This window comes from Callospermophilus lateralis, chromosome 19 (genome assembly GCF_048772815.1).
Source record: "Callospermophilus lateralis isolate mCalLat2 chromosome 19, mCalLat2.hap1, whole genome shotgun sequence".
Lineage (NCBI taxonomy): Eukaryota > Metazoa > Chordata > Mammalia > Rodentia > Sciuridae > Callospermophilus > Callospermophilus lateralis.
Window position 1 is genome coordinate 6,898,470 of NC_135323.1, and position 15,055 is coordinate 6,913,524.

General features: G+C 45.5%; 1 protein-coding gene across 5 annotated transcripts in view; it reads right to left on the bottom strand.

The window, feature by feature from the left end:
* Pdpk1 (3-phosphoinositide dependent protein kinase 1) overlaps positions 1-15,055 on the bottom strand; it is a 70,735-nt gene that overhangs the window by 21,186 nt on the left and 34,494 nt on the right. For all 5 annotated transcript variants that reach the window (XR_013089466.2, XR_013089465.2, XR_013089464.2 and 2 more), the window contains exons 3-7: positions 14,981-15,023; positions 14,586-14,723; positions 8,834-8,978; positions 8,143-8,240; positions 3,956-4,031 (exon numbers count right to left, since the gene is read on the bottom strand). Coding sequence is in view for 2 of the 5 variants with exons in the window: in XM_076840978.2 (XP_076697093.1) it covers positions 3,956-4,031; positions 8,143-8,240; positions 8,834-8,978; positions 14,586-14,723; positions 14,981-15,023 (500 nt within the window). In the remaining 3 variants the exon portion in view is untranslated. The remainder of the gene's footprint in view (positions 1-3,955; positions 4,032-8,142; positions 8,241-8,833; positions 8,979-14,585; positions 14,724-14,980; positions 15,024-15,055) is intronic.

Genomic DNA, 15,055 nt, shown 5'->3' on the forward strand with positions numbered 1-15,055 from the left:
TACCCATTTTCAAGGGAAAACAGCACAGTTCTAAATGTCTCTAAATTGTTTCCAGAATGTCTCCAGCTGTCAAAGATCTTAAGACTGCTATTCATCTGCCCTCACAGCATTCCAAGTCAGTCTGGCTCTCCCACCCACTCTCAGTGTACTGTGATGACTTTACAGTATTTATTCCAAGTCCTGCCTTCCATTCCCAGCTCCCCGCAAGACTGGGTATGCACAGGGCTCACAGGCTGCTGACAGTGGCCTGGCATTCTGAAAGATGACATCATAGGACATGGGTGAAAACCACTGCTCTAGACAGTAGGCCAGCCAGAGTGACCAAGCCTGGGTGAAGGCTCTGTTCTCACCCCAGCATCACCAGCACAGCAGGCCAGGACACTTAGGTTGGTTTGAAAAATTAGAAATGTGAGTCATAACAGGGTAAAGAGCATTTAAAATATTAATTTACATTAAACTCAGTAACTAGTTTACACTTGGTCTTCTTTAGTGTTTAGTTAAAATAGAGAGTGACGTAAGAAAAACCAGGGAGTCAAGCACATGCCCTTCAGTGTTCAAATAGAGGAGTAGGGCAGTCAAACCTGTAGCCTCTCTGAGTCCTCTCTGGATTGTGGGAATTCATACAAAAAGGGCTCTGGGGCAGCTTCTTCCTCTGTGAATTATCTCAATGTTTTGCTTTTTGTTCTGTTTTCTTTTTCTTTTTTTCCTCTTTCTTTACCTATTTCAATGTTTTATCATGAGCTTGTATTTTAGAAATTTATATGTCTTTTTAATACAATAATAGAAGGGAACCAGTAGAAGTGGTGCTGTAATTCTAGCTGCACAGGAGGCTGAAGCAAGAGGATGGCAAGTTCAAGGCCAGCCTGGGCAACTTATCAAGACCCTATTTGAAAATTTTAAAAAAATTTTAAAAGGGCTATGGATGTAGCTTAGTGACAGAGCACCCCAGAGTTCGATCCCCAGCACCCCTCCATACAAAATAATAAAAGGGGGGACCCAGTATAATGGTTGTGGAAAGCGTTATATACCAAGAAGTCCTTAAATGTTCACTGTGGCTTTGTCTTTCCCACCAGACACACCAGCACCACCTCAAGCATCCAGCAGCAAAGGGACAGTTTGATGAACTATGATAAACTCATGCAACAGAAAATTACACAACTAGTAAAGAGGCTGGCAGACAATCTTAATGACATGGGAACTGTTCATCACAGAATCATGAGGATCAGGATTTACACTGGCCATGCAATGACTCCATTTGTATCAAACTACATAAACACATTTAATGTAGACACGAAAAATATACCAAGTTATTATCTGCAAGTGGGCTTGGAGACTTCTTCTTCTTCTTCTTTTTTTCTTTTTGCAATACTGTGGCTTGAACCCAGGGCCTCCCACATGCAAGGCAAGTGCTCTAACACTGAGCTACTAACCCTAACCCTAACCCTAACCTTAACCCTAATCTTTCTACTTTGAGACAGGGTCTCACTAATTTGTCTTGATTGGTCTCAAACTTACAATCTCCCTACCTCAGCTTCTTGAGTAGCTGGGATGATAGGAAAGTGCCACCACACTCATCTGGAGAATCATTTTCTGAGAATTTTTAACAATAAGTAGGACCTTCCCCGTTTATTGGTATTGGCAATTGAACCCAGGGTGCTCTACCATTGAGCTACATCCCCAGTGCTTTCTACTTTTTATTACAAGACAGGGTCTCACTAAATTGCTGTGACTGGCCTCAAACTTGCAATATTCTTGCTTCAGCCTCCTGAGTTTCTGTGATTATAGGCATGCACCATCGCACATGGCTAGGAATCTCCTTTCAAATATGAAAAGAATTCTCAATTATTTTTAACCCATTTGTCCCACTGTCCCAGATGTTAACACCTATAAAAACAAATACAGGCCGGGTATGGTGATGCACACCTATAATCCCAGTGGCTGAGAGGCTGAGGCACGAGGATCCCAAGTTCAAGGCCAACCTCAGCAATATAGCAAGAGGGTCAGCACCTTACAAGACCTGGTCTCAAAATCAAAGAATGAAGGGCTGGGATTGTAGCTCAGTGGTAGAGCACTTACCTAGCATGTGTGAGGCACTGGGGTCAATTCTTAGGACTGCATATAAATAAATTAAATAAAGGTCTGTCAACCACTAAAAAATATTTAAAAATAAATTAAAAAATAAAAAGGATTGGGGGATGTAGCTTTGTAATAAAGTGCCCCTGGGTTCAATGCCTAATACCAAAAAAAAAAAAAAAAAAAACAACCAAAAAAAAACCAAAAAACACCCAAAACTTAAATATAGTACGTAACATAAATTTATGTAACAGTATAATTATATAATACAACAATGATAGTAATATTAATGGATATCAGCTCATATTAATGTAATAATATATACACTCTAGATTATAATTTCCAACCAATCTATTTTAATACAACTGTCAATTTCATTGAAATACACAGAAAATTGAGATTTAACAGGTAAAGGAATATCCCAAGATTTAGAAAGTTAAAAGCAAAAGAAATACACAGTGATGTCTCCCTTAAAACCCTCTTCCATGTCCCAGTCATTTCTTGTCTATCCCCACACAGAGAACATGAGCTACACACACAAACATGCATGTATGTCCCTGCTTCACACAGAGTGGTCTAGGTGCTTGCACCCATCAGTGCTGACGAGTTTGCCACCCAGAGCAGAACTGATAGCAAGGAAAGCCAATTCTCAGACAATGATATAACACACTTGGAAGTCAGGAGGCCACGCCTACCACCTCACACTGTGCACCCTGGCTGACGCATCCTCTGCACTATAAGAGGCTGAGCAGCATCCCTGGCCTTCACCTATTGCAGGTCAAAAGCACTCTACACCCCTGTTTTGACAATGCAAACTGTCTTCAGACATGGCCAAATGTCCCCAGGGGCAGAATCACTCCCACTGGGCAGCTCTGTCTGGCCCTTGTTCAGAATTCAAAATCTCATGACTGAATGAGAAAAACCAAAATAGAGAAGCCCATTACAACTGAGATGCTCAAGTTTAATTTTTCAGAGCACCTTCCATGCAGCCATTATGTGTGCGCCATGGCACTACCCTTGAGTTTTCAAAGCTTCCAAGCTTAGAAACCAAGGGGCTTAATCAGAATCACTCATTCATTCTCACAGGGGCAGCCCCTTGTTACCTGTCAGAGTAGGAGACTGTCCGTAGGAGACTGTGTGACAATGGACCCAGTAGCTGAGCCAAATCAGACACTAAAATGAGCTTGACTGGTCCAGGGAGGGGAGAGCCCAGCTACACCTTCATTCCACAGATCTGTTGCCTAGAACTGCTCTCCAAACCTGAGCACAAAATCTAGTGCTACCTCTCTCAGTCTTCCTAGACAGCACTTCAACTCTTCCCTATTCCAGGCCATCAGCTGCTGCTCAACTGCTCTGCAGACTGATCCTCCTGCACTCTTACAAATAGAACCCATTCCTGAACCTGCAAAAGCTCTTCTAGTATTCATGACTGAGAGCACCACCAAGGCCCAGCTGCATCCTGCAAAAACCCTCACTGCTGTGACCACTGTGCCTGTACCAGGACTGGTTGTACCTAGCTGCAAACCTCCACTCCCCATGCCTCCTGGGCCTCTGCCCACCTCTGCAGACTCTGTGACACTAAACAGTGCACAGCTGCCACAGCCTTGTAGCACAGCAACAGTACTTTGCTACTGAGCAGTTTCCTAAAGGAACAAGAGCAAATAACTAACCAAAGATCAACAACTAACCCTGAAATATGAAATATAATGATAAAGGAGCATACATGTGTATCAAAGAAAAGCAAAATGTTAAGATTTTTTTCAAAGTATGCTTGACTATATAAAGGCCACCAAAGTTCCTCTTTCAAATATTAATTTCTCATGAAGAAACCTAGTAGCTACCATAGAGAGAAGAGAAACATGATTAGATAAAAGCAGATTACCTCTTACAAGCCGACTTCTCTGTGAGCAGCTCTGGAGAAACATACTGCGCTGTTCCTACAAATGAGTTGGCCCTGGCTGAGGAGAGAGAAAGAAAAGATTACATCTGGAGCTGTAATCCCCTGCCCACCAACTACTACACAGCTGGTGCATTCCCCAAGATATCATAGTACAAACAGCAGAGAGGAGCTTGCTGTCAGCTCAGTGAGGGTCACCTGGAGCAAACTGAGCTCTCTCAGGAACCAGACTCTTTAAGCCCCACCCAAAAATGCCTGCTGGACCCCAGAACACTGTGCAATCCTCCCTGGCAACTCCCACCTGACATGATGTATGACTGTAAAAAGCATTCATGACGCACACTCATCATCCTGTCACTGCAGCAGGGCAGCATGAGAACAGGGGCCCTGTCTGTTGTGTTCACTGTTGGACGTGCAGCACCTAAACATACACCGATGCACAGTAGCCACAACAAATGGCTGTAGGCCAGAGACCACCCTCTTCTCAGTCACCAACAGCTCGGGCATACAGGGGCTCCAAGGCCAGTAAGACTGAAAGCCTCCATTCCAAAAACTCTCCACATTTGGCTACCTTCAGTTCTAGATTACTTGAGGTTCATCCATAGGTCACAGGGTTGGTACGCAGGCCCTCTGGACCCATTCATCATCAGAGACCCCAGGGTTTTAGGACAATGGGGACTCATCAGTCACAGTACAGACAGACAAAGCAGCACCACAGCTGGCCCAGCTGCCTATACACAAGGAACTGGCAGGTCTGGTCCACTCACTGCAGTTGCTACCACCTGTCCTGCTTGCAAACCAGTTCTAAGCCATCCCTCCCACCCTATGCAGCCAGGCTGAGGAAGGCCCACAGCTTCTCTGTAGGAACCCAGCTTAGTTCGTCCTTCAGTCATATAAATGGTCCTTTCAGTAAATGGTTTTCTGGAAAGACTTCTTGGCTGCATTTGTGTCCTGCCAGGACCCTGAAAGATACTATTCAAGGACACCAAGGAGGCCCAAGAGGAAAGAAAACCAAACCAAGAGTCAAAAACAAAAGAGTCCACTCAACCATGTAATGAACCCAAGAAATGTAAATTAAAACACAATAGTTTTTTTTTAATATTTATTTTTTAGTTGTAGTTGAACACAATACCTTTGTTTTATTTATTTTTTTATGTGGTGCTGAGGATTGAACCCAGGGCCTCGAACTGCTAGGTGAGCACTCCACTGCTGAGCCACAACCACAGCCCCAAATTAAAACACAATAGTTTAGACCAAAAGGAAGTCTAGTAGCGTATAGGAAGGAGAATGGGAGAGAAGAGGAGGACAGGAGGGAAAAGGTAGGGGGAGGATCATGAACTGAAACTGAATTTCGCGCTGTATGAGTTTGTCAGGATAAACCCAACTACTATAAAGCTCTTAAAAAAAAAAAAAGTGTCGGGCACAGTGGTGCACACCTGGAATCCCAGCAGCTCTGGAGGCTGAGGCAGGTGGATCACAAGTTCAAAAGCCAGCCTTAGCAAAACCGAGGCACAAAGCAACTCAGTGAGACCCTATCTCTAAAAAAAAATAGGGCTGGTGATGTGACTCAGTGGTTAAGTGCCCCTGAGTTCAGTACCTCCCTCCCAAAACAAACAAACAAACAAAAAGCAAAACAAAACAAAACAAAAACACAATAGCATATCAAGTTGGCAAACAGGAAAAAAAAAAAAAAAGAATGAAACACATGGCATTAACAAGGATCTGAGGGAACATGCAGGACTGTTGGTGGGGCTTCAATGGTACAACTTACAAGGGGCCATTTTTCAGTAAGCATCAATCCATAAAGGAACAGGCCTATACTGAAAGACCAAAGCAAACCCTATCAAGACAGATAGAGCTATGCTGGGTGGGAGGATGGGCATACTTTGGTAATGCTGGGAAATCCATTTGAAGGCAACCATTTCTGTCCCTAGGCAGGCAGTCCTGCCCACGCTAGAATAATAACAAGACCAAGGCAGTCATGTGAGGTCCACAGCATAGCATAAGGACAAATGGCAGCTGGCCAGGGGATCTGAAGGATGGCCAACCACAGGTGGGGATGTGGGGCCATTGCAGTGATTAAAGCCTCCCTATCCATCCCCTCTAGCTTCCCTGCCCACAATCACTGACCCCCTCTCCTTCCTATTTGCTGAATGCAGCCTTTGCACCTGGCTGAATACCAGAAAGACCTTACTAGGTCAGAACTTGGGTTTCCAGAAACAAACTCCCGGTCTGAACTTCCAAGACACCCAAACTCTTCCAAGGCTTTTGTAAAGAGGGCAAAGTGCAGGAACAGATGAGCTGCTTACTCCAAGTGGATTAAGCTGACTTCACCAGGATGTATCTAAAGGATCCTCAGGTAAGGGCAAAACCAGAATCCCTCATCAACCCCACATGCCCTTTTCAATTGCCCTGCTCCACTGCCCATCATCTGCCCTCACAAACACAGGGCATAGCCTCTGTCTAGGAGGAGAGTGCAAGATGCCCACAGCTAGGGAACCTGGGTGACCCTGCTCCCACCAACACCTTATTCTAGAAGATTTCAAGATGTTTTAGGGGAACTAACTATGCATGAAAGTAAAAAGAAGCCAGCACAGGAATAAATTCTGATTGTGAACTACTCCAAACAGAAGTTACTAAAATGAATCAGATATTTGTCCCTTTTCTTCTAAGAAGAAAACAACCCTGCCACCTCCTCTGCATATACAAGCAACTGTCCTGGGTTATACAACACCATAAGGACTTCCAGCAGAAAACCTTTCTAGAAGAAAAGGTTTATTTCACTAATTCACAAATGCACTTAATTTTTTATATATTTTTAAGTGGCTGTAGGGCACATGCCCTGGCTAAACTATCAGATTCTGAAGAAAATCTACAAAAAGGAAGATGCACAGAGCACAGCCCAGGTACGGCTCCCATAGCTGATGGGGGGCCAAAGATGTCCCAGTCCTGCTGCCCAAGATACACCATGGGCTTGTATCATGCAGGAAGAGTCAGCACAGGCAGGACAAGGAGCTGACAGATCCCTGCACAAAAACCTGGCAGACATTTGGTTCAACTTTGTAGTGGACAATGTGTTTGTTTTTTTGTTTTGTTTTGTTTTTTTGGTACTGAACCCAGGGACGCTTAACCACTGAGCCATATCCCTAGCCCTTTTTTATATTAGGGATGGTCTCGTTGAGTTGCTTAGGGCCTTGCTAAGTTGCTGAGGCTGGCTTTGAATTTGCAATCCTCTTGAGCTGCTGGGATTATAGATATGCGCCACTGCGCCCAGCTAGACAATGCTTATAGCTATGAGGTTAAATCAAGTACATGAAAACAGAATTACCAGTCAGTAATATGATTACTATTTACAAGGAACAAGTCCAACAGATCCAGGTTTAGGAGCTTTCAGAAGCACCAGGGGAATAGACTATCATCTAAGACACTGGAGTCAATAAGCATCTCTTCCTTGACTGGTAGGTTTGCTTTTATCCCCCCAGGGCAGTGCTTTAGGAATGACAGAGATATTCCCAATCCAAGAGGAGGCCAAACACCTCAAAAACTACAAAGCGGTTAAAGGGCAGACAGAACCTGGACAAGAACCCTCCATATAAACAGCACCCAGAAAGACACAGACTCTAGCACGGGAAGCCTGCGCTGCATGGGGGAACAGGCTGGTTCCTCTTAGTAGCACCCTGCAGACAGAACTGGTCAGGAAGCTGGGTGTAATCCCCTCTAGCTCCCATGAACTAGCTGGCCGCTGGTGGACAGGCCAGAACCACCACCATCCCTTTTTCCACCAAGAGTAGCCACAGCACCGGAGATGCTTATGTTGGAGTCTTACTTCCACCAGCACACTGATGCTCCAAGCCTGTGGCCAGCACATTCATCCCCCAGCACTTTCCTCCAATGTCTTTCTCTTACAGAGAGCCCAAGCACAGAAGGAGAGGCCAGGCAGCTCTGCAAAAACTCATGGGAGGATGGGCCACAGGACACTCATAAGAACAGAGCCTCCTTCCGTACACCTTCTAGACTGGACATGCTGCCTGGTGCCCTACAGTGGAACCCCAAGAAAGGCACCATGAGTCTCTGCAGTAATGCTAAAGACCACACAATGCTACACATTTCTCAGAAGTTGCTTTCAGTTTTAAGCACAGAGCTAAGCTCTGCTGGAAACCAAACTCACACACCTTGTTTGCTCTCTGGGGTTAAAACTTTTGCTGTTCCAAAATCTGTGATCTGGATGTGCATGTCTTCATTTAACAAAATGTTTTCTGGTTTAAGGTCCCTGTAAAAGTAGATATTTATGTTTGAGATGAAATACAACAGCAGCATTATTACATACTTTTGATGACAACAACGCAGTGATGATGTGATGAATACTTACCATCTTTACGGATTAAAGCAAAAATACAAGCCCCAAAGTCCACACCAAATAAATATCAACTGCATACAATAAGGTCATTGTAATTATATCACTTCATAATACCATCTATCATTTTAATAAATGTTTTACTACAGTAAAAAGAGCTTATGGATACTTCCAATTTGGGAAAAGAGATCAGAAATAAGTATATACAAAAGCTACAACTGATAAAATAAAAGCACTAGTCAAGATGGTACAAGTTACTGCCTAGGCAGGAAGACACCTGGTCACTGTGATCTGGTGACTGAAGGAAGACACTCAACATGCATATTCCTCTGACTTCAACCTCTTCTCACCTGGCACCTATATCCCACCCACCACAACATAAACCCACGCTGATCTTAGAGGCCTGGGATGGTCTGGGCATCAGCAGTAGCTTGTAGGCCAAATGGCTACTGGCCCAATCATTACATTGACCATCTCACACATATCACCCTAGGTGGCCATCAGGTTACCTGTGAATGATGCCCTTGCCGTGCAAATACTCTAGAGCAGACACGATCTCAGCTGTGTAAAATCGGGTACAAGTCTCATCAAATGAACCGATTTTGCGGATATATTTAAGCAGTTCTCCATTTTTGGCATAACTAAGGCCAAAATCTGAATATTGTACAGTTAAGGAAGAATGGTAGAAAATTTGTTGTATTAAAACTAACCTTAACAGCCCAGTAGAAACATGTTTTATTAAATGCAAACTGAAGCTACCTGTGACCCAAGACAGTCACCCTTTTTTGAGTCAGATCCAGGCCAGCTCCAAGACCAGGCACCAGCCTTGGGGCTTCTAAGAACACAATGACACAGTTCCTGGAAAAACAGACAACACGACTCAGCCCAGACTGCCCTTCTGGACATGGTCCCCAGAAGTGTCTGTAGACATATGAAAGGGAACCACTACAGATGGCTGTCATGCCTACAGACCCTGGCCAGGGCACCAATGCATGTGTGGCTTCAGGTAAAACAGAACAGCTCTGGAAGACAGGTCCTGACCAAGAACCCTGCTTAAACACACAGAGCTCCGAGTATCATGCCAATTGTCCTGCATGTGGTTCTACTTCCATGTACAAGTGACATGCATTGTAAAAGAAGAGTCATTGGGATTACAGGCATGTACCACCATGCCCAGCACTGTATAAATTTCTCAATTCATTTGATTTATTTGTGAGGCACCCACTGGGGAGACACCAGGGATAGTCAGCCTACTCTCAGCACCCCGCACCGAGACATGTTCTATCTGAATTCTCCTTCTGAGGGAAAGAAAGGCTGACAAGAACAGCTCCCATATAACTGTTTCCCCTGGAAGCACTGGACATTTGTGCCTCATCCTAGAAATCTCTAGGTGCTTCTCCACCCTGGCAGTCCAGAACAGAGAGACCCAATGTTTACTACCTTAAGCAGTGGCTACTGGAGACCCAATGTTTACTACTGTAAGGGTGGCTTGTGTTCATGGTGCCAGGCCAGCCTTCTTGGTCTGGTTTCTGTCTGCCAAGGCATGGTCAACACCTATCAATGAAGGAGGGGAAACACCACAACCAATGCCACCCTGTCAGGCCCATCTCTGATCACTCACACCTCCCCAATGGGACAAGTTTTCACAAAACCTAAAACAAAAAGCAAGTATACCTCATTACACTGGAGATGCAGAGGGTCTCCACCAGGGCCCCCTCACCTCACCCTGCCTGCTCCCAACAAGGGAGGCTGGGGCCATGGAACTGCTAATTCTGACTCCACCTGGGCTGCCCATAAGACTATTAGTTAGGAGCCCAGGTGTGAGACAGCCTCAGTCACATCCTGAGGAAGCAATTTCTTGCTTCTTCCAGCTTCATGGCTTTGACTTTTATCCAACTTCTCACTGGTTCCTGTTTTCTGCATGAAGGACACCTCTGGTTCTCTGCTAAGCATGTGGGGAGAGGTGATCAGCAGGTCTGAACACAGCAGGTGCCCAGGATTACTGCTCAGTCTGCTAGTTCTCCATAGTCACATGACTTCCTCATCCCAAGGTGCTCTATCAGAATCCTAAGCACATTCTCCACCCTCTAGGCCAGGGCAGTTAGGGGTAGGCAGAGGTGGCAGATCTCTCTCAAGCACACCCAGTAAGCCCAACACCTGTGATTTGCAGAGCAGGAACCTGGATTAGAGATCAAGCAACTGACTCAAGATCACAAAGCAAAAGGAGAGGGACCAAAGTTCAGCCCTGAGCCCAGAGGCAGTGTTCTTGACTCCTCTCTGCAAGTGGGGCATCACAAGGGCAAACAGATGTTAATCAGCCTTCACAGGAACTGGAGGAAGATAAGACTCCTCTGGCCTTCAACTATGCATGAAGAGGAAGGCCCCTCACTGCTCAGATTTGAGTCAAGGCAGAAATGCTCTGGGGGTGGAGGGCTTTCTGCTTGTTCAGGCGATTATGCTTGCTCTCCTGGTGGCCTACACTGCATCTGGTAAAGAACCACAGCGGGCCCTGAATGGACCCACTTGCCTGTTTCCAGGCTGTAGCAAGGCATCCACAGGCTCTGTCTACCCTCATACTGTACTGAGGATAGGTGGACTCACTCTGAAGTCACTGCAGGTAGTGACAAGAAAATGCACTTAATCAACCACTCCCCTCTCCCCCTGGAGATTACAGTTAAAGAGAGATGGTGTCTCATCTGGGCACTTATTCATGCAGACAAAGTTTCATTTTCTTTTCAACACAATGTATACCAGGGATGTTGAGTGAAGCAGAAGTCCCTGAGTCTTATCCTTGTGGAAGGTGAGTGAGACCTCATGACCTTCTGGGGTTTTGGAATTTGTCTTTATTTTATTTTTGTGGTCCTGGGTCTAAAGGAATTTATCTTAAATCATCAAGAATAATATGTGCAGGGCTGGAATTGTGGCTCAGTTGTAGATCAATTGCCTTGCAAGTGTGAGGCACTGGGTTCATAAAAACAAATAAAAGCATTGAGTCCATATACAACTAAAAAATTAAAAAAAAAAAGAATACTATGTGCATAAACTCATGCCCATAATCCCAGCAGCTCAGGAGACTGAGGCAAGAGAATTGTAAGTTTAAGGCCAGCCTTAGAAACTTAGCAGGTCCTAAACAGCTTAGTGAGAGCCTGTCTCAAAAAATAAAAAGGAATGGGGATGTGGCTCAATGGTAAAGTGATCTGGAGTCCTCTCCACCTGCACTGCTCTAGCCAGACCCATCTGAAAACCAGACAGCAAAAGCATTCTCATTTGGATTCAGAGCTGGTCCCATCACCCATGACACTAGGAGGAGACGAAGTCAAGTGATTATTGTTCTGTTCAAGCTGTCTATGGTTTGGATATGGCTTTGATGTCCCTCAAGGGTACCTGTAATTGAGACTTGGTTGCTAGAGTAGCAATCCTGGAAGGTAGTGAAAATGGAGCTGTGTTAGGGACTCAGGTCACTGAACGTGAAGCAATTCCTGGGAAGTTCTCAAGAGAGGGTTTTCATAAAGGAGCAAACCCTGATACATCCATCCACTGTCTCTACTTTCTGGCTTGAGATTTGCTCCTTTCTCTGTACCTAATCTGCATTCACCATCCACCACATGGCTACAGCATGCACTAGGACTTTCTCCAAACAAGCTAAACAAACTGCTTCTCTTCAAAAAGCTGGCCGTCTCAGGCATTTCGTGGTGGTAATGCAAAGCTGACAGAACAAAGACTCCCAACCAATAGGACACATCGTCCAGCAGGCTTGCAGGAAGCCAAGGCCTTGGACCTCTGGTTATCTGGTAGCCAGAAACCCTCAAAGTGGGGTGCATTCACACTGGCTCCCAGGGGACACGAGGGAGGGACCAAGGCAGCCTCAGAGGTGATAAAGATAGAAACATGAACAACGTGATGAGGCGGCCAATGAATGTCACATAAGCAGCAGAGGTGGGGACCATAAATGATACTGGGAGATAGCAGGCTCTATCCTACATGCCACTATTCAATCAGAGCTAAAACAACCACCAAAAAAGGCCTCTCCAGGCCACAGGTCTGCCACTACCAGACCACTAAAGTGATACTAAGGGAAAACCACCAGGAAGAGCCCACTTGAGTATGTCATCTCCACTTGCCTCACCGCTCAGTCTTGAACATTGCCCTAAGAAGTGCCCACCCAATAGCCAATAACTTGTATAAATGCAAATCCTGGTCAGGCCCAGGCCCAGGCCCAGGCCCATGTATTTGACTGCTGGGCAGCAGCTGGCTGAGCAACTATCACCCTACTGGAACAAATCTGATCCTGTAGCCTCCAGGTCTCCAGGCTCCTTATTAACTGGCAACAACTTATCACAGTCTCCTCCTGTGAGTGAGCTAGCCCACTCTGGATCTGCACATCATCCTGAGTGAGCCTCCAGAGCTCTGATGGCAGCCACCCAACAGCCCACTCAGTCCTTGAAGAGCAAGCACCAGCATATGTGTCATATGCCAACACAGTATCTGCCCCCAGCCTAGTCTCTCCTGGCTAAGTAACAGCACTACATACTCTGAGGGCAAATACCAGAAATCACCTGACTCCACTTTCTCCTGCCCAGCCCCCAACTGCCTCTAGCTCCCATTCCTCAGTATGGACTATGATGGGGCAGAGTTGGGGCAAACCCTGTGTTCCCCAGCACAAATAGGAGAAAATCCAAAATTGGTGCCAGGTCATCATGGTTCACAGAACTGACCCACTTCCACCCACAGACTGCCTATTCCTCAGATTCACATTCTCTCTTGCCCTTGCAAGTCTACTGAACTTAGAGAGGCCCACATTTCCAGATACCTGCACATTGTGGCCTTTCTACTTTCTGTAGCTCATCCTGCTACCTGGACATCTGTGACAGCGTGATACTCTGCATCTCTCTAACTCCTTCCCTGAAAGGGAGACCACCAGGACAGGGCCTTTTCCTTGTTTACCAGCACATCCCCATCTCCCTAAGCACAACAAACACTTCTAAAAGAACAAGCAAATTCAGGCAGCAGTAGAAGGAGCCAAAGATGGTATTAAAAGTGGGAACAGGGCCAAAGCATGGTGGCACACACCTATAATTCCAGGAAGCCTCCTTAGGGAGGTTAAGAAAGGAAGATATTTGTTTTTATGTGGTGCTGAGGGGATCGAACCCAGGGCCTTGCGCTTGCTAGGTGAGTGCACTACCACTAAGCTACAACGCCAACCCTAGAGCATGTCTTAATATGCACGAGGCTCTGGATAGGATCTCTAGCACTACACCAAAAAATAAAGTAAGAACAGAATACAGCAAAGTTTTAACAGAAGAATTGGTGTTCATGGTACAGAAAGAGATGGAATAGAGAGAAACCAGGTACCTCACCCAGGTAAAATAGGGAGGCCAAGCCTCAGAGGCTTAGACCAGCTTTGAGGGTGGCAAGGAGAGGGGTGGGGCCCACTAAAAAGAGAAGAGCACCTTTTGGGAGCAAGGAAAACCCACCTGCCTGGCTCACAAGTGTAGCCTGCCCCCAAGATCCATAGACCTGCCTCCCTGATTCCTAAACGAAAGTTTGAAAAGAGTAAAGAAAGGGCTCCCAAAGTTCAGGGAATTAAGGACAAGAGAAAATGGACAAAATGAAGACCTACTGGAGAAGTAGGACTATTCTAGAGAGCAAAGGCACTAAAGAAAGCTGAGGGACTGAAAGCCCAAGGGAGAACTACACTCAGGACATGAGGAAGATGATTCAAGATCCTGTGGGTCACTCCCTGCACTTCTCAAATACCCAGAAAAGATGTCCTTTCCAAACAAATTCCACAGCCCAGAAGTCAAGGAGGCAGACAGACACCAACAGACACTCCAGGAGCCCAAGGATACCCAAGATCGCGCCTCCTCTCTTGTCCTCTGCTTTATTTGAGCACGGGATTTGATATCCACAGATGCTTGTTAGAAGGGAATACCTTTGCATTGATATCTAGCAATCCAGCAGCCAGGATTAAAATAACCAACAATCTATTAGGTAGAATGTTTACCAAAAAAACCCTCAAAACTCTTTGATGGCTTCCTCAGCAGACAACCCAGCAGGGAGCCTCAGCTGTGTTTGGCACTACCTACTGCCTCCAGGAATATTGGCCACCCAAGAGGTCCCATAGCAACGGGAGTGGGGAGCCACACTGTACCCTTTCCTTTTGGGGGAAGGGGTTACTCATGAGAAAAATGGGGCTGTGATTCCACAATGAGAGGGATAACTGGTATGATTTTAGACAGTGCTAACCACAAAAAAGGATACACAGCTTTTCATCATCCTGAAATGTGAAGTAAAGCTTAACGAAGAAGGGGTGATCCAGGCGTGACATCACATCTCGCTCTCTGGTTACATATGGGACCTTGTTCTCTTTTATAATATGACGCTTCTCCAGAATTTTAACTTAAGGTAAGAGAGAAGTAAGTTACTACAATTAGAAAAGGTGAAAATAGTAAATACACAATTCATAAAGATAACTGGTACAAATTATAGTTTTCCCAAAATTATCCATACCAGCTTCATGGTCTCTAAGACCAACAATGTTCTAGATCCTGAAATCAGCAGAAAAACCTCGGGCCCTGCCACCCAGACTGCCATGTGCATGGATGCTGCACTGTCCCCAAGTCCCAGACACATAGCTCACTGGAATTAGTACTTACTAGCATATTCTCTGGAGGTAGCCAGTTCTCGGGCCAAGACAACCTGGTTTGGGGAAAAAAAGGGGAAAAGAGAAG